The 24,360-nt window shown below is 39.0% G+C and overlaps 3 protein-coding genes and 1 non-coding gene across 4 annotated transcripts; 2 read left to right on the forward strand and 2 right to left on the reverse strand.

Moving 5' to 3' along the window:
* Positions 1–5,958: 5,958 nt before the first annotated feature.
* On the reverse strand, positions 5,959–9,366 carry LOC112720294 (uncharacterized). The gene is made up of 2 exons (XM_025771183.2): positions 8,983–9,366; positions 5,959–6,480 (listed from the first exon to the last, which is right to left on the reverse strand). Exons 1-2 carry the CDS (start codon positions 9,131–9,133, stop codon positions 6,197–6,199), a joined length of 435 nt encoding a protein of 144 aa, XP_025626968.1. The 5' UTR covers positions 9,134–9,366; the 3' UTR covers positions 5,959–6,196.
* Positions 9,367–9,493: 127 nt separating this feature from the next.
* Positions 9,494–16,640, forward strand: LOC112720293 (uncharacterized). The gene is made up of 3 exons (XM_025771182.2): positions 9,494–9,566; positions 15,555–15,943; positions 16,013–16,640. The coding sequence occupies exons 2-3, from the start codon at positions 15,893–15,895 to the stop codon at positions 16,475–16,477; spliced, it is 516 nt and encodes a 171-aa protein (XP_025626967.2). The 5' UTR covers positions 9,494–9,566; positions 15,555–15,892; the 3' UTR covers positions 16,478–16,640.
* Positions 9,517–13,126, reverse strand: LOC112720295 (uncharacterized). Its single transcript, XM_025771186.3, has one exon. The coding sequence runs from the start codon at positions 12,771–12,773 to the stop codon at positions 10,773–10,775; it is 2,001 nt and encodes a 666-aa protein (XP_025626971.1). The 5' UTR covers positions 12,774–13,126; the 3' UTR covers positions 9,517–10,772.
* LOC112725743 (small nucleolar RNA Z266) lies at positions 10,497–10,596 on the forward strand. The gene has a single exon (XR_003164829.1). It is a non-coding gene; the product is annotated as a small nucleolar RNA Z266 (small nucleolar RNA).
* Positions 16,641–24,360: the final 7,720 nt, after the last annotated feature.

A 24,360-nucleotide genomic window follows, 5' to 3' on the forward strand; every position in this document is an offset into this window, starting at 1 on the left:
GAAAATAATTTAACAACCAAAAAGAATTTAAAAAAAAAAACAAAAAAGTTATTTTTATTTAAAATTTAATTCTATAATTTAAAATAATTATAATATATTAATAGAATAAAATTTAAATTTAAAATGTATAAAAGTTGATTTAGAAATTATACGTCTCTTGACCTGATTTATAAATAAAAAAAATTAAAATTAAAATTTATAAATAATTTTAAATAATTTATTTTTAATTGTTTTATAATAAAAAAAGAATTTAACTTTTAAATGAATTATAATTTCTAGCATTTCAAATAGTGTCAAAGAATTTCACTGTTCTTAAATCTTTAAGTTAAGTAATCATATGTTATGGTTACGTGTCATGTACTCATGTGACATGTTTATAAGACAATATTTTAAAAAAAAATTTCGAACTTTTTCGTTTCGATTGTGCCCACTTTAATTAATTCAACCGAAAATATTTGGATGCATATTTCTTCGAATTAAATTTTAAAGTGTTCTCTGAAATTACATTCAAATTTTAAAGTAATTTTTAGAGTTAATAATTATTTAAATTTGTCTTTAAAATCATACTCTAAAATTTATAATAGTCTTTAAAACACTTTTTCTACCACACTAACATTGTAATAGCTAACTGATTTAGCAAAAGAATTAGGAATTTAGAAAAGAAAAAAGAGACTAAATTACAAAAATAAAGTTTCTTTCATCACATCAACTAGCCAATGCCAGCATGGCAAGAGTCAATATAGCTTAGCTTTTTGATGGCAAGCAATGGACTAAAAATGTCTTAGGAATTAATATGAGATCCGGAGTGTAATTTTAAAGACAATTTTAAATAACTATTAATTTTAGATGCCACTTTAAGATTTGAGTATAATTTTAAATACCACTTTGAGATTTAACCCATATTTATTCACATCAAGAGACATTTCATAACATTGCCTATCGAAAATGTGAATGTCACATTCATAAGAATTAAAATTCTAATTGAATAATAATTAATTTAAGTTGATCAAATGATTAACTTATTCATCTCTTTAAATAAATACTGATAATTTAAATTTCATTTTGTATATGTAATAATCCATTGATTAGCAACAAGCTTTCTCATCTCCCTCTCTTTCTCCTTCATTGTTGTTGTTTGTCGTTGTGTTTCTCATCTCCCTCTGTTCCTCTTTTTCTCTACTCTTCTCTCAATCTCCCTTTTTAAAATTTTTTTCTTAAAATTTTTATTAAATTTTAAATATATTATTAATATTATTTCTATTATCTGATTTTTTTATTTAGTCATAAACAATAATAAAAAAAAATTGGAATTAAGTTTTAAAATAGTCTTTGAAGTTCTATTCAATCCCTAAAGTGATTCATAATGTTAATAGTTATCTAAATTTGTTATCAAAGTTGCACTCTATAACTCATAATAATTTCTAAGACATTTTTTTCTATCAATTGCCATCGAAAAGCTGTTGTGAACTGATTTCTGTCACACTGATACTCTAACGATTAGCTGATATAGCGAAAGAAACTCTTTTTTTACAATTTGGTCCCTTTCTCCCTTTTAAAACCCAAGTTCCCAAATTATTTTCACTATCTATAGACCTTCCCTTGTCTTCTCTATGTTCTCTTCGTTGTATTATAGAAGAGAAAATTATTATGATGATGGGTAGCACTAGTAATGACGTTGGAAACTTGAACAATTCAATAGAAGTGTTGTCGGGAGAACCAGCAAAAGCAAAGATTCACGTTTGTCAAACTGGGCTGTGGATCGTGACCAATTCTTCGATGGTTATAAACTGATTCTAATCCAGAAAGACTCTTTTTGGTTGTCAAAATTATAATATAAATGGTAATTGATTATGATTCTTTTTTGTTGTCTTTGTGGTTATAACATGATTTGATATTTTATAATTTGTGTTGAATGTGGCTGTAGACTGTAGATAAGAGATGGTGTGGATTGTTTTTGTGAACAAATAAAACCTAAAAAAAAGATGCAACAATAAATAATAGAGTAAGTGTTGTAATTGACAATGAAAATTGCTTAAAAACTTCAAGTTTGAAGTTAGGATTCTGAAAATAGAAGGGACTTTTGTTTATTACATGCTTGTTGTTTATTATTGTGGGTATTATAATGGGTAAATGGAAAAGGCAACTTGGCCTGTTGTATGACTAAAAAGAGATGAGATGTGACTAAGCATATTGTTTCTACTTGCCAATTAATGGATATTACATTTTCTTTCCATCGAGCTTAAGCTGATGGGAGAAGGCAACATTAATGGTTATACATCTAACACTCCCCCTCAAACAAGAGCCTCTTTTGGGTTTGTTTGATTTTGCATAGGACTTCTTTTCTCTTTTATTTGCCTTATGCCACTTTTGGGGTTCACCAAGGATCGAACTCTTGACCTTTCGGACATAGAGCTCTGATACCATGTTATGAAACCACTCATCCCAAAAGCTTAAGCTGATGGGAGAAGGCAACATTAATGGTTATATCTCTAACACTCCCCCTCAAACAAGAGCCTCTTTTGGGTTTGTTTGATTTTGCATAGGCCTTCTTTTTCTCTTTTATTTGCCTTATGTCACTTTTGGGGTTCACCAAGGATCGAACTCTTGACCTTTCGGACATAGAGCTCTGATACCATGTTATGAAACCACTCATCCCAAAAGCTTAAGCTGATGGGAGAAGGCAACATTAATGGTTATACATCTAACATTGATAACACAAGTCTTTTAAAAAAAGCGAGTTAAGCCTCAAAATAGTTCTTAAAGTTATACTCGAAACTCAAAATGATCCCTGAATTTAATAGTTATCCAAATTCATTCCTAAAATTACACTCTGGGACTCAGAGTCATCTTTCAAGCATTTTTTGTCAATAGGCGCCATCAGAAAGCTGATGTGGACCCATCTCTAACATGCTGATTAGGCAATGGTTAACTGACGTGGATTAGTAAACTTTTTTGTGACAATTTGGTCCCTGAATCAAATTTAAAAACCCTAATTCCCAAATTTCTCTTCTCTTCTCTTACCTTCTCTTCTCCATCTTCGAAGCCAAATAATATTTTTTAGCATGCAACAACCACCTAAGGATGCAACATAAGTATACGCAACATCCCATAGATAAAATACCATTTAAATACTAACACCAATCTAGCAATTACATAAGAATTTATCAGCCCATTGATAGCATAATCAAAGAAGTGCGTGTGCAATTTAATAATTTATCAAACTTGAAACAGAAAAGAATTTAAGTTTCATTTAAAGGGTATCAACTTTTTCACAGTTTCTTCTCAGTAGCCTCGATTATCAAAACTATGGTAGGGAACTTCGATCATTGTCTTAGGAATCGGCCGATTTTGGAAATCCTCGGGGGAAAGAATTCAAAGTCAAGGCCAAAGTTGAACTTGATCGTGCAGATATTCAATCATTGATTCATTCATTCATTCATTTGTCATTCATTCATTTGTACAATAAATTCTTTTAAGTAGGTAAATTAAGTACACCTAATTTTCAATAAGCAGATATTCAGTCTGCGAAATTCAAAAAGGAATGTGATTATATCTATAATGTATAATGAACCAAAGATGCGGTAGTACTGACCATACTTTACACAATCAGATCCCAGATCCAAAAACAATGATATAGAAACCAATAACATCACCTTCTTTATACCCTTCGTCTCCATACTTCTTCCTCAGAGCCTTATGCACCTTACTCCCATCAATATCCCTTAACATTGTACGGTGACATTTACAAGAATTAGTATATGTAAATCATTATCAATCACAACAGACTATTATTCTAAAATACTACACACATAGAGAGTTGACAGTCAAATGATTATGGAAGTAATATTAGCATGTATTAAGCGGGATTTAAAAATAAGCGACATATTTTTTTGAAGGACAATGGGATCATCAACAAATTCAGAATTCTATTATCAATAGCATTAATTCAACTTCATTACATATATTATGGTATGCTCTAAATAATTTTAATTCAGGTTTGCAATTTCACAGTTAAAACAATCATTCATAAAATTTGTCTTTATCATAAAATTTTTCATATACTAAATAAAAAATAATATTAATATTAATATTCATATCCTGTGATTGAATTTGACTTGCATCATTGACAAAGTGTCCAGGTGATTAAGAATAAGTACTGAAAGTATCTGAATAAGCAACTTCATAATATGACTTCTTTCCATATTTTAGAGACAATTTATAGTCCAGAAGAATGAAGAAGGAGATCCAATCACAATAGATATCATAACTACTATAATAAACCAATTAAACCCTATTATAGCTACTATAACTACCAAAATTAATATTAATTAACAACTCAATCATCAAAATTGAATTATCAAACTCATTATCTTTTAACAGCACCCCTAAAATCTCTATAATCAAAATATAAACCCTTCTATCATCAACCTAACGTCTATAAACCCTAAACCTGTAAACCACATGCCACCAAAACATCCGAATCAAGCTATAAGAATGATGAAGTAGCTATCAACCATAACGAACAACCATTGATTAGAAAAAATAAAAAATTTACCCTGGTCACTAACAAAACTAGTTCCGATGAAACCCTAGCAAAAACAGCAAACCATCAACATTAAGGTAAAACAAAACATCTCTTATTTCTACTTCTTCTTTTCCTTTTTGTTTACATCTAATGGAGAAAACAGTCTTCAACACATACTCTCTAAATGACGACGATGATGAAGCCGACGTTGGAGTGCAGTCATTTTCGAAGGCAGCAACTGCAGTGGCGCAAATCACATCATCGCCGTTGAGGAATAAAGGGAAGAAGGGTTACAATATAGTGTGAAACAACATCGTTTCACAACGTTTGCGCGCCAACACAATACTATGTCATTTTAGGGTTTGCCAACGTGTCAAGATAGAGTCCAAATCAGCTTTCCGATGGTGCCAAGTAGACGGAAATGGCTTGAAAGACGTGTTTGGGTTCCAGAATGCAACTTCAGGAATGAATTTGGGTAACTATTAAGTTCAGGGACCACTTCGAGTCCCAAGTACAATTTCAGAGACCACTTTGAGGTTTAACTCAACCAACAAACTTTACATCCACACTCATAAGCATTTCATTTGTCGAAGTTATCAAAATAAAAGGCCACACAGCCAAATAATTAGTTCCTAATAATGCACCGTCTAATGGAAAGATACATTAACCAAAATATAGAGCCTATACAGGCAAAATAGTTGGTTCCTAATGACAAAATAAACAAAAGAGAGAGTTGCCAAAACAGAAAGTAAACACAAATCTAAGTCATTTCTTTTGGTTAGGTGGTTTGAAATCAGGAGTGGACACAAATCTCATGAAATTTTCAAGCATTGAGTTTTAACATTATGGAGAGAAATTATATCAAACACACCACACAACATCGTTCCACGCAAAAGACGCGCCAAATACGGCCTCGTTTTCGGAGTGCAAGCATGGCAGGCATCAATCCACATCAGCTTTCTGATAGCAACAGATGGATGAAAAGTGTCTTAGGGACTATTATGAGTCATCAGCTTTCCGATAGCAACTGATGGATGAAAAGTGTCTTAGGGACTATTATGAGTCTCGGAGTGCAATTTCAAAAATAAATTTAGATAACTATTAATTTTAAATACCACTTCAAAACTTGAGTGCAACTTCAAAAATCACTTTCACATTTAACTCAAAAATTAATGATGGTGGTAGATAAAATCTTAAGGTGATGTTTAGGGTATTACAGTTTTCAAAACTTTATTTGCTTTGTATATTTATTTTGCCGAACATAACACATGTATTTTGTCTCTATTTCTTTAATATTTATGTATCTGTGTCTACGTTTATGTTTTTTCCCCTATCTATATCTTAGAAGTTAGAACTTCCCATTAAACTATGCATGACTCGAAATTCAGAAAGGATGGTGCATTTTTTTTCTCAATGTGATAATAGTAGCTGTCTTTCCGTGAAAACTTTTATATCACTGATCATATTGCTTATCATCAATGGCAATGTCATTTACAATGGTTTGATTGTTTGACTAACATATCATTCTGTACTTTTGACCAAGCTCAAATACATAACCGGACAACACTACATACATCCACATACTATTACGAAAATACCCTTATGGTCATTAGCTTTTGCTGTAGTTCAACCATGCACAAGCATAAACAAGCTAGTGTGTAATTATGTATATCAAATGCAGTAGGTTGGAACGTTAACAGGTCGATAAACGAAAGTTCTGACAGTGTGTGAATACCCTGATGGGTGATTGTAACTGAATTTCACCCCCGAACTGCCCTCAGCGAGACGGGTGCAATGCTCATGGAAACCACTGATGGGTCGGGCAAGGCACGCATCCCACCGATCACTCTCCGGCATTGTCTCGGCCACTGTGTAAATCCCCTTAGCATCTGTGAATGCTTGGTAGTTTAGAACTTCCCCGGACTTCGTGATGCAAAGGACAGCAACCTCAGCACCTGGACCAACACAGAGAAATAAACGGAACAATGAGATTTCAAATGAAAAAAATGAAAGTTTGTTGATGTTGAAACCATTTTTTTGGTAGTTTTTGGACAATTAACAAAATGATATCAGACAATTGTGAGGTAAACTTTTCAGTAACAAAAGGTTACTTAAAATGGCAAGAAAGCATAGAATAAAGACAGCTTAGCCCAAATAAGTATCAATTGTAGTTTGGTCCTCACTGCTGTTGGGTACCTGTAACGGCTCCCAATTACCTCATGAAGTCAATTGCAAGAATTTTCCTGTCTAATGTGTAAGACTTTACAATTTCATACAAGAATGTGAACCAAATTATTTAGTAAAATATTTATAATCAATGTGAATGGTTAATGAAGTTGAAACTTTTTCTTTTCAGATTTACCTTAAAGACACTCTAATAGTAACCTAACAAGAAGAGTATAACAGAAATTATAAAAACAAAAACTTCTCAAATTAGACTAGGATGTATGTATATATGTGCCAACAAGGTATTGATAACGAATTTATAGGAAACCCTATTCAGTATTCCCCTCTTATTATTATATATTCTCCTAGTCATTCCAAATAACAAAACAACTACAATAAAACTTTATCTCGCTAAGTGGGATCGGTTGAGTCCAGCAGTCACATAATCAAATATTAAATGATTCTAAAAGAATAATGGAAGGACTATCATGCGAAACATCAAAGTCAAATAATTGGATCAGTGAGAATTCTTTTTTTAAAAAAAAAATGGAAAATTCAATCATCAATGTGGTATTGAAAAAATGCACAAGCACATTACTGAATCTATAGGATTTGAGGAAAAAACGGTGAGGCTTTATTCTCCTCCAAGTGTTTTATGTATGGGGGGGGGGGGGGGTGTGAAAGAACAAGTGAATGTCAAGCTTTTGAGAGGATTGACTCTCCCAGTACTGAGTCTAATTTCCTCAATTTTGAGATAGTCCCCTCACTACCTCTCGACTCTCTCTCATAACAGATATCTTTTCTATTTCACTGCCATGCCAGCAAGGCATAGTTACAAACCCTCCCAACCTAATGATGCACTAAACTAAAATTAAGTCCCTATTTCTCATTGGCTGGATTCCTAGCAGAGGCTAGAGATACATTGATTCTACTAATCAAAATAGGAACAGTTGAATACTTGAATCTGGTAATTGATGCTAATTAGTCACCAAGTCATATCACCCCCCAAAGGATGGTTGTGTTCACATTTTACAATAACATCTTATGTTCAATGGATTAGTCATGAAGTTCAAATAACATGAAAAGAAATGGCAAAACCTCGAAAATCTTGTGAATTATGGTTTAGCTCCAGAACAATGTTGACAAGAACCACAATATGGTGCTGGACAGGGGTTTTGTGCATCCCATCCATGCTCTCTCTCGCTGTTCCGATCAACTCTCTAACTGATTTTCCCTACACCCTTTTGTTCCTATTTAATGACTGATGAAGGCCCTAACTGTTAGGATTGGTATATCAATCTCAATCAGTAATAAGTTTTATGTCAGTGTACATATCAAACAATTCTTAGGGGCTACAAAGAAAATTATGTTAAACACGGTATAATCCTAGGTTAGGTTTCTGTTCATGTATTAGAAACAAGTTAATCTAAAACTTTACAAAGATTGCAATTATCATGAACATAATGGTTAGTAAACTAAAAGGAGCAAATTGAACAGCTGAAACTTCAATTGACCTATTACTTACTTGATATCTATAATTAAACAAGCAGAAACATCATAAATCACTACACCATCTATGCTAATGACAATGATTTCGATGTTTTCCACTCTATATCATTAAGAAGTAGGAACATTCCTATCCTGATTCATAAATTGATATCCACAGAGTGTATATTTCTCAAGAATCAGCATGACCCATGAATGTAGCAAAGATATGCAAATAAAAGAAATAATAATAGAAAAGAAAAATAAAGAGGGAAGTGACAATTGAGCAACATTGTGCATAAACCACAATACCTAAATTTCAAAATTGCAATATCTTGGACTTGATCATTAACAATATTCTTGACATCACACTAGAGTTGAAGGGCAAAATGCTAAAAAGAAAAAATAAAAATAAATTCCACTGTCACAGAACTTGTCCATTCTTATGAACATGTTCAAATCTATTGCTCTACCCGAAGTACCAAACCAATCCAAGTGAATCCACCCTTTTGTTAGTGATGATTTCTTCACAAGAAAAAAATAATTCAGCATAGTATCATTATACAACATCATTTCCTGATGCTTATTGGCAAACCTATATTGTGAGGCTCAAGCTTTCACACATCAACCTACTACAATAATACCTTTCTATAAAACATCACAGAATCAACCATCAAAATTGTTAATTGATACAAATTCCAAGCCAACGTGCACAATTCAAGGAAAAAGGTAACTGAAACAAAAATTCAGGGCAAAAAATAAATGATATAAAACTAAAAACATATTGGGGAGAGAGAGACAGAGACCTTCAAGAACATGATCTTCAGGTCCAAGAGAAGAATCCCCACACACATCACAAACAACTCTTCCATGGATTTCACCGGTCCAACCACTAACGCCGAAAGCAGAAAGCAGTAACGCAACCATACCCATCACTATCTTCTCCTTCGTTTCCATGCTTCGAAAAGAATTCTTTTTTCGGGTGGAAAATTTGGTTAGCTCTTAGAAGTTTCCTTGTTTTCTATGTTTCTAGGGAACTGGTTTTTCTTTTTCCCACCGACACAAGCTAACTTAATTACTGAATAGAGTGAATAGTGAATACTGTCATAATAGGATGAAAAAAAAATTCTTTAATGGGATGCGATCTTCGCCCAAAAAATTTGATTTGTTCTGACTTCTGAGAGCACACAGTAATTTCTCCTTGCTCGGAGTCCCATCATTTTGCAAAAGTCCATCGCTATATGGACTAAAGCGTCATTTTGCAAAAGAGTAGGGGTAAAATAATAAAATTAACCTCCAAGTCCCTTCCTTTAAATACTAAACTGAAACCAACTTGTGCCGCCCGAGTCCGAGTCATAGCGGCTGATTTTGGAGATTTCTTTCGAAGAGAGTTTGTTCACTATTTCTTTCATCTCATTGCATGCTTTTTATTAATAATTCTTTCTTATATATTTATTATTTTTTTTTTTTAAAATGTTATTTTGGCTGGTATTCCAAGATTAGGTGAGTTTTGGTTGATTTCTAATGCAGATTTATGACATATAAATGCTTCCCTGTGACGATTTATAATATTTAAAGTAGTGGACCGAATTCCATTGAGGAAAAAAATAATCTGAGGGATCCTCAAATCGTTTATTGTGTGTTTTACAATCCATTGTTCTTGAATCCGTTGTGAGATAAATTCTGTACTCCAAAGTTTGTTTGATTTTCTGTTATTTGAATGTCCAATTTTGTGCATAAGTGTTCTTATTCTCTGATTTCTAAGCACTGCCCTTAAGATCGCCTTCCCTGTGAATAATGGAAGCGTTTCGAGTCATAGCTGTGCAACATCAAATTACCAAATATGGAGGTTTTCTCATTAGGGTTTTTCTGATGGGATCCTCCTACTACCCACTTTGCTCATATTCTAATGAGGCATGGATCCTTTTTACCTTTGGAGCTTTGCTTTTTCTAGCCATTTGTATTGATGTCTATGGTAAATGGTTTCTTTGCCATTTGGCTTCAGATTCAACAACTGGTAGTAAGAGTTTAAGTCCTTTGGTGCTCAATTAATGTCTCAGCTTGCATGTGGGAAACAATTCTGTTAGCATAATTAACCACAAGAAAGTAAGATTCTGATATTAATGGTATGGTTGTATTGATAGGGAAGTTGACAATTAGAATTTAATAGTATAGTATTAGTAATAGTGTATCCTACTTCCATGATCTTACTATCTGTTCATTTTTATGCTAACAACTTTCCACTAATGTGAACTATTTTCTCTGCCTTTGCATGCTTTGATTATTTTGTTTGATTCATTGTTTTTTAATTGAGAGTGGGAAATGGCAAGGGTGATAAATCAATTAGATGTGTGAAAACTAAAGAGAAATCAAATCCTTTCTGAACTGAGTTTTTTAAGCATATATCAAACTTGCTAAACTACTCCTTTGTACCAGCTATTCTATTTCTCATGTGATACAGAGTTGAACAAAATTTACATTGACTATATAGTCAATCTAACACTAACACAACCGTCTTGCAAAATACTATGCAGAGAGTTGATTCTTGATTTTACAAGCCAAAAAGGAACATTAGTGTTTACTAACAACTGAAATACTAAGGAACTGAATGCCTTGGATCTAATTTTTTTATATTTTGGGGGGTAAATTTTGCTAGTTTGAGCTTGGCATGCATTTTTTCAAGCTTCAGAATCCGGTATTCAAGATAAGATGCCATTTCTCCAATACAATGGCATGCACCTTTTCCGTCCTTGTTGAAACCAGTTTCAACTGTACCACAAAATTTATGAGCCTTTGGTTTGCCTTCTTTTGCATCTTCATTGGAAATTTTTTTGCTCCCTTCTGCTTTAGGATCTTCTACATTAGCAATGTTTGATCCTCCAACAACATTGTCACTTGCAACAAAATTAAGAACTCCACTACTCATTATTCCATATGCTTGAAAGACAGCACCTAGTGAGGGAAGATTGTCAACAGATTCAGAACTAGACAAAGTGCTCTTGTTTTGAACAACTGCATCCTCAAAACATCTATTGTTGCTCGAAGTACTCAATCTTTCTACAATTGTAAGCTCATGCCTTTGATTAAAAACCCCTTGATCTCTCTTTCGCTTAGAAGGTAGACCAGATGGCGAATCATATGATCCAGCACCCTTCACCTGCCTAGACGAAACTCGTGACAAATTCCCCGTCCCTAATCCCGTTTTCATGCCTTCTTCCTTGCCTAGTTTCCGTCGCTTCCACCAAGCATAGTACCTTAAAGTAACATCTGGCTGTCTGGCACACAATGCACTTAATAAATTTGTATCCATGACAGGGCGGATGTAATCCATCCAAGGATCCTTGTTGCGATGAGGAACTGTACAATCAGGTATGTCCTGATCCATACCAAATTGCATAGCAACACGATTTGGGAAGTATTGCTCTATGCAGGACATTCCCACCAACTTAGAGACCCTCAAGCAGCGAATGTATGAATCCAATTCGCTATGAAAATCAGGATTATCACACACCCAAGAGTACTTTGTATTATAAAGCTTAAGTGGTGGAGAATTCTTATACGGGCGCCAAAGAAAGCCGTCTTTTTTCACCCCCGCTGGATCCATAATCGATCTCAATTTGTTGTTATCAATCATTGTTTTCAATCTATCCCACCTAGCCATTATAGGCTGGCTTGGTTCAACCATCTTTGGCTTTGGCGGAAGTGCCGGAAACCTCTCTAAAGCCCACACAATTACCAACTGAAAAGGAGCCCAGAGAGTAACTCCCCCGTTCTTCGTCTTTGCTGAACCCTTGATAGCACTATTCAACAATCTCAAGTCCCTATAAATGCTAGCTAAAACAGCAGGTCCTAATGCTACTCTAGTTCCTCTGGCTAGTTTTACAGCAAGCGGAAAAACACATTTCAAAACAGATCTATGTGATTTAGAAGCGAAAACAAACCTTGACAACCACAATGCCAAGAAAGCTTCATGCTCCACTTGGCTACTTGCATTCTCCATGAAGTGCATCATCCACGCATGATGATCAGCCCTTCTTGCTTTTGATCTGAAGAACATTGCCCTCACAGCGAGGAGTTTCGCCTCAATTTCCTTCTCCTCGTCGGTCTCAATAGACAAAGAAACAGGAGCCCCAAGAACAGAGAAACCCCCACATAACTTCATGTCTTCCAATGTTACCGTGCATTCTCCCCACGGAAATATGAATGTGTTGGTCTCACAACACCACTTCTCTGCAAGAACAATAAGCATTTCACTGTTCTTGTTGATTGTGAATGTTGAAGCCATTATTGCTTTGTCTATTCCAGCTTGCACCCATACATGTTCGTACTTGGGTTTCATTAAGTCAACCCATGTTTTCCATTGTTGTTGTGGGTGTAACCACCCATTGAACGCTACTTCACATGGAACATTTTCTATAACGTTGGAATTGGAAGGGAGTGGTGGAGAGTCACGTGGTGATGGGGTTTTGCTCATGGTGGGTTTGAGAAAGTGGGCGAGTCTTATTGTTGGATTTGAACCCGTTGATGGTGAAACCATGAATTCTTCTCTGGCTTCTATAACGGTGTCAAATGATTCTTCATCATGATGATTATCCATTGGTGTGAGAAGTTCAAGGACCAGAGATGAAATTTGGGTGCATGCAAATGAAAACTCCGGTCAAAGAGACAAAGATCACAGAGAAGAGAGGAAGAAGCATGGAGAGAAGAGACAAGGAAAGTTGCATCGTGCGGTTAAGCCTCCTGTTTCCAAATGTCGGTTTGGCTACTAATGCCACTCTATTGTTCTTTACTTCACAGGTGTAAATACTTAATTTTAAATTATTATATATTTACATGAATTTATAGAAGAAAATAGTAAATTTATCAAGGTAAAACTAGTAATTTCCATTCTCCGCTTTACCGAAGACCTTCATCCAATTCCCATTAAAATAATCACATTCTTCTTGGAAATTTCACAACCGCTTTTGGAAGCACGCCACATAATTACACATCATTGTGTTAGATTAAGGACCGTTTGGGAAATTCTAGAAGTAGTTTTTTTTAACTTTTGACTTATGAAAAGTAATAGTATTAATGTCGGGTGTAATTTTCAAAACTAAATTGCAATTTTTTAAGAAGCTATTTTGGAGCTTATAGAAAAGTTAAAAAAAATAACTTCTCTCATAATACTTCTACTTTTCATTACATTTCTTTAAAATAAGCACTTTTAGAGTTAAAAATCCAAACACAAAATAACTTATTTATAAGTTATTTTTAACAGAGTCATTTATTGTTTAAGTTATTTTATCAAAAAGAGCTTAATTAAGTTAGTTACCCAAACTGGACCTAATTTCTTTTACCGAAGACCTTCATCCAATTCCATTAAAATAATCACATTCTTCTTGGAAATTTCACAATTCAAAATGGAGGGTCGGGGGGAATCATTGAAATCGGTATCGTGGTGAATAGAAACAGACGTCTGTCAAATCATTTGGAAATTTGCTAAATTTTTATAACATGTCAAATTATAATATAACCTTTAATTTTGATGGTTTGAGAGTATAAAATATTTTATATAATATTATATTTATTTTTTTTAGATAATTATTTATATAATTAATATAAAATATTTTTATTTTTGTTGAAATAATATTACGTAATTAAATATATATATAAAATTATCTTATACTAATAATAAATTAAAATTAATTATTTTTATTTATACAAAAATCTAATATTAAAAGTGTTCCGTCTGTGATGACTGAGGTTGGTGATCTCTGGCCGAGCACTTGGATGCGTGGTTGGATTATATGTTGTCCTCGAGTAGCAACGTGAGTTTAACCTCGGCCTTCTGAAACACGGCGGCAGGAGCATCTGCACAAAGCACTCCGACGCTCAAGTAAGTGGGAGAATAACTAATAAATAAAGAGTAAATAACTAGAAGTGAATGTGGAACCTGCTCCTTTCTGAATCAGGGGGTAAGATTTATAGGCTCTTCGAGTTTGCTGGTGAGTTCCTATTAGTTCCGATATTCCTGGTCAAGTGCCGTTATGGATATCTTGTGAAGAGACGTGATTGAGTGGTGTATTCAGTTTCGGAGGTGATTTATAAAGTTTGTTTGTTCTGTACTACTTGGTTCCGATTTTTAAGGTCAGTCTGCAACTGAACCTCCATGCCGATTATGGCGTGGTACGCATCATAGCCCCCCAGGTCGGCTAGCGTTCCGTATAGGTCGGTAGGCGAGCTTTTTGTCTTTCATACGTGGCTAGGTTTTGTTTTGAAAAAATTTGGAAAGGGTTTCACTTGTCTCTTCGCGAATCGTGTCATCTTTTATTGTCCATTATTGCCGTTTCGGTTTCCACGTTTGTTAGTGGGCATGAATTAATTTACCCACTTTGTTAGTGGGCTTGCAATAATAGTTATTTTCATTGTTTTGGAAATTACGCTGTGTTGCTCCTAGTCTTCAAATCTTCGCTATGTCTTCGAAAGGTAAACGTTCTCTGACTCTTCTTTGACTGTTCGTTTCTGCGTACTCTGTCATGGCGGGAGAGAAATTGAAAGAAAAATTGAAGGCTATTGAGGATAGGGAAGACGACCCATATCACTGGGTCCAAGATGATGTGAAGACACGTTCATCTTCCTTCATCAGCGTTGAATCCCTTTCTGATTTGAGGGGCATAGATTTCGTGAGGGGGGGTTCTGGCGTCGTTGTCGAGTTTCAGCCCTGTTCTAGTAGTGATAGGGTTTGTGAGAGGAGGGGTGACTGGGAGTATTTTTATATGTATACTCCATGCATGGTTGAACTTGGAGTGAAGTTTCCATTTTCTTCTTTTGAGTGTGACGTCCTTACTCAGCTAAACTGTGCTCCGTCACAGTTGCACCCAAATTCTTGGGCATTCCTTCGCGCATTTCAATGTCTGATGGAATTCCTCTCCTTCCCTTGTTCGCTGTCTTTATTCTTTTCCTTTTTTCAGGCAAAGGGGGTTCGTAAGGGGTTGTGGGTTTGTTTCAGTAGCTTTCCGGGTCGGTCTGTATTCCTTCTTTATAAGTCCTCTTTCAAGAACTTCAAATCTCTTTTTGTCAAAGTCCGCTTGGCCGAGTCTGAGTACCCTTTCTATTTGGATGGTGAGTTGAGCGAGAAATTTCCTCTCTATTGGTGTTCTGAACCGACTCAGATCCTCGAGGCTTCTGAGAGGAGTGAGGAAGAGGAGTTTGTGATGAATTTTATTGTGGAGAGTGTTGCTGCTGGGGAATGCTTGTCCATCCCTGAAATCTTGCGTTTATATGATTTGGGTGATAATGAGGGTCTTAGGGCTTACATAGGTAATGTTTTTTGGTGTTTTGTTATTAAGTATTGGGCGTTTGCCGAGTTTGTCTGACATTTGGTGGTTTCTTTCAGGTGGCCGAGTTCCCTTGTTGGATCCGAACAAGCTGCAATCTTTCTTGAGTAAGAAAAAGGAGAAAGGGATTGGGAGTGCTGGTGATCGGAAGGATGCGGGCGAGCAGGCTTTCTCGTTCGTTGCGCATCCGGCGTCTTCATTTAAAAGGAAGAGAGACGATACTTCCTTAGAGGTTATTTCCGAAGGTGATCGTGAGGTTGTAGGTGGTGGAGGAGTTGCCTTTGATCGGCAGAAGAAGCTTCATGGCTTCATTGCTAGTTCTAGCTCGCACTCCCTTTGGAACGAACAGTTTAATTTTGCGGAGCTTTCTGATAGGGCCTCGCAGTATCCTGGGGACATGCTTATGACGCGCCGAGCTGGAATGGAAGCGCTCGGTAAATTTGTTCAGGTATGTTTTGTTTGTGTTTCTTATTCTTTCAATCTTTTGTATTGTTCTCATACTACGGATGCTCGGTAGGTGGTTGCTTCTCGCTTACTCTGCGTTGGTCGGACTGTTGGGTGCGTTGGTGCTGATCAGCAAGAGGCTGTGAACAAGGTCTCTTCCATGGAGAAGTCATATACAGCTCGGATTGCTGATTTGGAGAAGGCTGTAAAGGAAAAGGAAGATGTTGCTACCAGTGCTGTGGCTAAAGCGAAAGAAGCTGAGGATGAGGTGGTTCGTTTAAGAGATCAAATCCGTTTGTTGCAGGCTGAAGTTATGGAGCACGACGTGGCCAAAGGTCGGCTTACTTCCCGTGTGCATGAGCTAGAGGAGGCTGGGATGGAGATGTTCTCTTATGATTTTGATCGTGCTGTGAGTCAGATTGCCCTGTTAGCTCCTAATTTTGATTGTGATAAGCTCGATATTACAAAGATAGTTGTAGGTGGAAAGTTAGTTGTGGATGGTACTGTGGAGGAGCACGATGAGAATGCTCCTTCTTAGTTTGTTTGTATTTGTGGCTTTTGTTTTGACTGTCTGAGCTCTAGACTGTTAGTTTTTTGAACTTTGTATGGTATTTGGCCGACGTTAGGCCGGTTTGACTATTAGGTGGTGGTATTTGGCCGATGTTTCAGGCCAGTTTGATAATATAATATATTTATATTAAGTGTTTTTGCTTTGTTATATTTTGTCATTGTCAGGCTTTATTTGAAAAGAATTTACCGCTTTTATTTGGATTCGGGGGGCGTCCGGCCTCATTAAAACCCTCCTTAGGCAAAACCCTTTAGTTGGGAAAAAAGCTCTAAGGGGAAAAAAGAGTACCTTCATTCGCATTTTGTACAAACTATGACATATACATTTTGAGTGATGAGATGTTCCAGTTTCCTGGGATGGCATTGCCTTGTAATGTTTGGAGTTGGTATGCCCCCTTGCCGAGCACTTGGGTAACACGGAAGGGGCCTTTCCAATTTGCGGCGAGTTTGCCATGAGCTGGAGGTCTTCTGGCTTCCTCTGTTCGTCTGAGCACAAGGTCGCCTTTGTTGAATATCCTCGGAATCACCTTCCTGTTGTATTTTCTTTCCATTATTCTTTTCTGGGCCCTTTGTTTGATAGCGGCGATTTCCCTGTCCTCTTCGGCTAGGTCAAGCTCGGCGCTCCTGGCCCTTAGGTTTTGTTGTTCATCGTACAACTCGGTTCTTAACGTCGGTAATCCGACCTCAATGGGGATCAGTGCTTCTGAGCCATAGACCAACTTGAAGGGTGTTTCGCCTGTAGTGTTATGTATTGTGGTGTTGTAACTCCACAGTACTTCGGGAATGAGCTCGGCCCATTCTCCTTTTGCATTGTCGAGCTTCTTCTTTATTGCCTGCAATACAACTCGGTTAGCAGCTTCGGCTTGCCCATTAGTTTGTGGGTGTTCTACCGAGCTAAAACGATGTTGAATATTGAAATTTTTTAGAAATAAACCGAGCTTATTGTCTGTGAATTGTCTACCATTGTCTGATATTATTTCCTTTGGTATCCCAAAGCGGCATATTATATTTCTCCAAATAAAAGATCGTACCTTTTCAGCTGTTATCTTTGCTAAGGGTTGCGCTTCTATCCATTTTGAGAAGTAGTCTATGGATACCAAAAGAAATTTTACCTGTCCTGGTGCTGTTGGGAAGGGGCCGAGGATGTTAAGTCCCCATCTGTAGAAGGGCCAGCTTACCTCCATGCTGTGTAGTACTTCGGCTGGCTTGGTTGAGATCACCTCGTGTTTCTGGCATTTGTCACATGTTTTGACTTTTGCTATGCAATCTCTCTTCATGGTCGGCCAATAGTATCCTGTTCGGATTATTTTTGCAGCGAGAGCTCGTCCTCCTATGTGGTTCCCACATACTCCTTCATGGACTTCGTTCATTACTTCTCTGGCCTGGTCTTGGTCTAGGCATCTTAGTAATGGTTGTGAGAAACCTCGTCTGTATAGCTCCCCTGATGTTCTCGTGTATAAGCTTGCCTTACGTTTAAATTGTTGAGGGTGGAGCTCGTCTCTGGGCACCGTACCTGTACATATGTATTCAAGGAAAGGTTTCCTCCAATCGTGGAAGTGGTTGATGTGTTCGATACACAATAGTTCAATGCTCGGTTTTGTGAGTGTGTGCTGTGATAGTGTTGATGTTTGCGTGTCCGCCCTGGTGGCGGCGAGTTTAGATAGTATGTCTGCCCTGACATTTTGTTCTCTATGCACGTGTAATATAGTGAATGAACTAAAATTTGAAATTAGATCCTTTGCTATGAGCCAGTATTGTTCTAGTAAGGGATCTTTTACCTGGAATTCTCCTCGGATCTGTTGGACCACTAGGAGGGAATCGCAATGTGCCGTTAAGTTCGTCGCTTTGTGGGTTAGGGCGAGCTTGAGTCCCGCTATGAAGGCTTCATATTCGGCCTGATTGTTGCTTGCCGAGAAGTGAAATTGGAGGGCTTGTTCGGCTATCACTTTATTTCCCTCTTTTAAGATTATGCCGGCCTCGCTCCCTTCTCGGCTTGACGCTCCATCTACGTGTAATTCCCATGTTTCAATGTGGTCGCCTGGGGTCATCTCCGTGATGAAATCGGCGAGGACTTGTGCCTTGAGGGCCGATCTGGTCTGAAACTGAATGTCGAACTCTGAGAGTTCAATTGACCATTTGGTCAACCGTCCTGCCAGCTCTGGTTTTGTTAATATTTGCCTCAATGGGTGATTTGTTCTTACTACTATTGTGTGGCTTTGGAAGTAGTGTCTTAGTCTTCTTGCCGTGACTACGAGTGCCAGGGCGAGCTGTTCTATCTTCGGGTACCTCTGTTCCGTTGGTTGCATTACTCTGCTGACGAAGTATACTGGCTGTTGGATCCTTCCTGTCTCAGTGACAAGGGCCGAGCTTATGGAATGATTGGAAATGGATAGGTATAGATATAGAGGCTTGCCGACCTCAGGTCTTTGTAGTACGGGAGGTGATGATAGAAGGGTCTTTAGCTCGGCGAACGCGGTTTCGCACTCTGGTGTCCATTGAAATCGTTTGTTTTTTAAGATCGTCTGGAAGAATGGATGTGACCGACTTGAGACCGCGGGTAGGAATCGGGAGAGGGCGGCTATCCGTCTTGCTAGCTGTTGTACTTCCTTTATCGTCCTGGGGCTTGTCATGTTGAGTATAGCCTTGCATTTCTCGGGGTTTGCTTCGATCCCTCTAGAAGTCAACATGAATCCTAGGAATTTCCCTCCTTGGACTCCAAAGGCGCACTTTTCTGGGTTTAATCTCATTTTGTATGCTCGGACCTGTTCAAATATTTCCTTGAGGTCGTCGCAGTGTGACCGATCTTCAGTGGACTTGGCGACCATATCGTCCACATAGATTTCAATGTTCCGACCTATTTGGTGTCGGAATACTTTGTCCATCAGACGCTGGTAGGTTGCACCTGCATTCTTAAGGCCAAATGGCATAACTCTATAACAGAAATTACCATGTTCAGTTATAAATGCTGTTTTGCTTTGGTCTTCTGGATGCATTAAAATCTGGTTGTACCCAGAGTATGCATCCATGAAGCTCAAGCTGTTAAAACCTGAGGCGTTGTCTACAAGTTTATCGATGCATGGCAGGGGATAAGCATCCTTGGGATACGCCTTGTTTAAATCTGTAAAGTCGACGCACATGCGCCATTTACCTGAGTTTTTTCTTACCATTACCACGTTTGAGAGCCATGTGGTGAAACGGATCTCTTTGATGAAGTTGGCTTTGAGGAGCTTTTCTGTTTCTTCTAAGGCCGCTTTTGACTTCTCTGTGCCGAGGTTTCGCTTTTTCTGGGCTATGGGTCGGCATGTCTTGTTAGTGGCTAGCTTGTGGCAGATGATGTCTGGGCTAATGCCAGGCATATCTGCCGGGGTCCAGGCGAACAAGTCAGCATAGTCTTGTAGTAACTTTATCAATTCCGATCTCTGTTGTCCTCTTAGTGCTTGGCCGATGTAAGTCACCTGTCCCGGGACTTGAGTTAGCTGGATCTTGTGCAGCTCATCTGCTGGTTGAGGTCTTTCCTGGGTATCTCCTCGAGGATCAAGCTCGGCCAAGGATAAGATTTCTGTGCCATTTATTGCAAGGACCTCCCTTTGTTTGTGGCTTATGTCCGATTTTTTTAAGCTAGCATTGTAGCATTGCCGAGCTTGTTGTCGATCAGAATGTATTGTCGCTATCTTGCTGTCTTGCGCCTGAAACTTAACACACAGATGATAAGTAGATACGACTGCCCTGAACATATTCAGGGCAGGTCGTCCGAGGATAATATTGTAGGGGTTGGGGCAATCAACTATTAGGTATTGTACGTCTAAGGTTTTTGATAATGGGTTGTTTCCCATCGTCGTCCTTAGCCATATGTAACCTTTGATTGGTACTCTCTCGCCAGAGAACCCTACTAATTCTCCGGACGAGGGCTGTATTAGTTTTTCGGATAGATTCATTTTTAAGAAAGTAGAATAAAAGAGAACATCTGCACTACTACCTGGGTCCAAAAGGACTTTCCTTACCAGAAGGTCGCCGGCTTGGATCGATATTACCACCGGGTCGTCCGAATTTGGAACAGCCGAGCATATGTCGGTTTGGTTAAACGTGATTTCTAAGTCAGGTATGTCCTTGTTGCTTGGTAGCGTTGTTCCTTCGATTGCTAACATGGCACGGTAGCTTCATTTCCTTGCTGAGATCGTCTCACCCCCTCATGTGAATCCTCCAGATATGCAGTTTATGATGCCTTTGGGGGGGTTATTGCTCGGCCACTTGTTGGTGTCTTTATTGGCCGAGGTTTGTTGTCGTTCTTCCTTGTTATTTTCTCTGTGTTTTCTACCCTCAATGTATTTGTCCAGGAGGCCCTGCCGCGCCAATCTCTCGAGGAGGTCTTTGGCTATCACACATTCGTCGGTCGTCTGTCCGATCCATGCACATAAATCCGAGCTGCCGCGAAATAGTCGATGAATGACCTGGCTAATTCCTCGAAAAAGGAGATTGATCCTGCAGACAGTTTCGAGAACACAATAGGGCAGCCCCATTGAGGTAAGTAGGGAAAGCTCTGCAAAGCACAGGGTCATTGTTAGGTCCGTTAAAAAACATCATGGATTGAAATTTCTTTAGGTGAGCCCGGGGGTCACCAATCCCCTTGTACGGCTCAAGAGAGGAAGGGAGAGTGAAATGTTTTGGCATTTGGTAGTTTGTGATCTCCTCTGAAAACGGGTTGTCCAAGGTCAGCTTTTCCTTGGGGGGTTAGCACAGATTAGATCGGCTCGACCTTGGGTTGGACCTTTGGAGTTGTTTTCCTCTTGCTTGCTGTTCTGCGTGGATAGCTCAGCTAATCTCTTGACTTCTGCTTGTAGTTCAGCCAGCTGGACCATGAGTTCGGCCTGACTGGGTTGAGGGACTCCATTGTCAGCCATGTCCTCAAATTAATGGGTCCTGCGTAAGAGAAGAAAAGAGAGTGGGAATAAAGTGGGGTTAGATCGGCCCCACGGTGGGCGCCAAATGTTCCGTCTGTGATGACCGAGGTTGGTGATCTCCGGCCGAGCACTTGGATGCGTGGCTGGATTATATGTTGTCCTCGAGTAGCAACGTGAGTTTAACCTCGGCCTTCTGAAACACGGCGGCGGGAGCACCTGCACAAAGCACTCCGACGCTCAAGTAAGTGGGAGAATAATTAATAAATAAAGAGTAAATAACTAGAAGTGAATGTGGAACCTGCCCCTTTCTGAATCAGGGGGGTAAGATTTATAGGCTCTTCGAGTTTGCTGGTGAGTTCCTGTTAGTTCCGATATTTCTGGTCAAGTGCCGTTATGGATATCTTGTGAAGAGACGTGATTGAGTGGTGTATTCAGTTTCGGAGGTGATTTATAAAGTTTGTTTGTTCTGTACTACTTGGTTCCGATTTTTAAGGTCAGTCTGCAACTGAACCTCCATGCCGATTATGGCGTGGTACGCATCAAAAAGTATACTTGACAATATAAGAGTAATATTAGAAATCTGTTTTTCAGTCCATATCAATTAATTTTTTAAATTATTTTGTTAATTTTAAATTCTAAATTCTATATCATAAATTTTAATAGTAAATTTTAAATTATAAATATAAACATTAATATTAGCTCACTAAAAATTAATTTTTTTATATTTTTATATAAAAAAAGCATTTATATAATTAAAATGGTTTAACTTTAAAATATTATATTTTAATTTTATGTTATATTTTCTAATAATGAATTTGTTCGGTGGATCGGTTTTCGGACGGTTCGGGTCAGGATCAGGGGTGAAGGAAGGGGCTCGTCTGGTCACAGTCTTCCAGTCCGAGGGCGCGAGGTCTCGAGCACTTCGTGTGAGGGGGGTGCCACCTGCAAAAACACTCCGACGCTCTTGTCAGAATACGTGCAGGCAGAATGAAGGTGGTGTAGGGATGTGACGTATCTCGGGGGAAGAGCCAGTCTTCCCCTTATATACATGTCAGTATTGGGTCCCTCTGGAGGGCAGGCCCATACTCCCAAGGACGCTGTCCCATAGCTGCGAGAGAGCCGTACGGGACGCGTGTCCGGGTCGGTTGAGAGGCGAGTAGTCGGGCCGGGTGGTCGTGAGGCGATCGGTGGTGCGTGATGTCCATGTTCGTGTGTTGTCGCCGAGTCGTCTGACCGTGGGAGAGGCGCGTTTCTTGTGCGCGTGTCCCTTGGTCTGCTGAGGTGTTCGTTCGCCGCTTCGTTCTTCGTGCTGAGCATTAAATGCTCATAATGGGTTAAAACTCCGTGCGTAAAGACCATTTTGCCCCTATCTCTTTTCGCACTCCTTGTGGTGGTTTTTAAACAGTTTCTTTCCCTTTTCCTCCTACCCTTGCCATTTTCACTTTCCTCTCTCCCTGATATCCAAAATTTCCTGTTCGAGCCCTCTCGTGCCTTCTTTTTCCTCTCAAGTTCCTGCAACCAATTCAGGTAATTTCTGCTTCCTCTTCTCTTGTGTTTATGCTATGTTTTACCGCTGCGTAGTTATTGTTTGTGATGGTTGCATGCTTGGTTTACTTTAGCCGAATGACCTTCCACTGGTGGGGTAGACGAATTAAGGGAGGGGTACCATTCCTGGGTAGGTTTTAGGTGATTTGCGTGATAGGCGTAGTTTTTAACTGTTCTTGGCCATGATCTGAGTTTGAAAAGGCGTAGTTTCTGGGTTTCTATGGACTCCCGACCTCATAGTCTAACGGAGTGGTACCCCGATGTAGGTATGCCTCGCATCGTTTCCCGGTCTTTTGGAACTGGCGCGGCCTACGACCCGTACGCCTAGGTGACCGACGATATAAGGAGCTCGCCCAACCAAATGGACCTGGAGGAGTTGACCGAGTTCCGGCAAACCGGCTACTTGTGTGGGGGGACTGACGAGGAGGCCAACTACGAGGCCATTGTCCCTGCCCCCCATGAGCGTATTTATGAGCTCAACTTCCACTCTCCTCGTGCCCCGATTGGATTTGGTTTTACAAGTCCATGTTCACACAAGTTGGCGTTCGGATACCGTTCTCCGACTTTCAAATGGCGCTGCTGAACCGGATATCCGTCCCCCCTTCTCAGCTTCATCCGAACAGCTGGGCTTCGATCCGCTGCTTCGAAATGGTTTGCGAGCACCTGGAGCTGCCGGTGTCGGTGGACGTCTTCCTCTTCTATTTCAACCTTACCAACCCTTCCAAACAGGGGAAGGCGAGGAAAGGGTTTCTCTCTTTCCGTTCCGCCCAAGGTAGGAGAATATTTGGCCTTTTTGAGGACTCCTATCATGGTTTTAAAGATAAGTACTTCAAAGTTCGTCCCGTCAAAGGTCGTCACCCCTTTTGGTTGTCGTTAGAGGGGGAGCGCCTTATCCAGACTTATTGGAGTTTTGGTGCGGGGTCGAATCCTTTCATCAAGGTGACGTACAAGAGGTTGTCGGCTGTAGATAAGCAAATAGCTGACGTACTTTTTGTCATTTTTGAAAAGAACCCCGTGAACCCTCATCTTCTTATGGGTGAACGGGAGGCCTCCAGGAGCTCTATTCGTGAGTTGTCTTCTTTGTTTGCCTATGTTTCTTTGTTGTTGTTTTTCTTTTCCCGATCTAACGACTAATGTGCCTGTTGTTTGTTGCAGTGGAAATGTCTGCCACCGTGACCGGTCTTGAAAATCTGATGAAGACCTTTTTTGAAGCAAGTGACGACGAGAATGCCGAAGAGAAGGATGCCGGTAAGTCGGAGGGTCCTTCAGGGGAGAAGGAGAATCAGGCTGTGCCTTCTCCCCAGGATGCCGACGTGTCGGGGAAACAGGCTGCAGGGGGCCAGGCTTCCCTTACTCGTGAGGAAGGGCCCGCTGAAGGGCACGCGTCTCTCACCCCCCAGCCGGATAGTGA

Source organism: Arachis hypogaea, chromosome 11, assembly GCF_003086295.3.
Source record: "Arachis hypogaea cultivar Tifrunner chromosome 11, arahy.Tifrunner.gnm2.J5K5, whole genome shotgun sequence".
Classification (NCBI taxonomy): domain Eukaryota; kingdom Viridiplantae; phylum Streptophyta; class Magnoliopsida; order Fabales; family Fabaceae; genus Arachis; species Arachis hypogaea.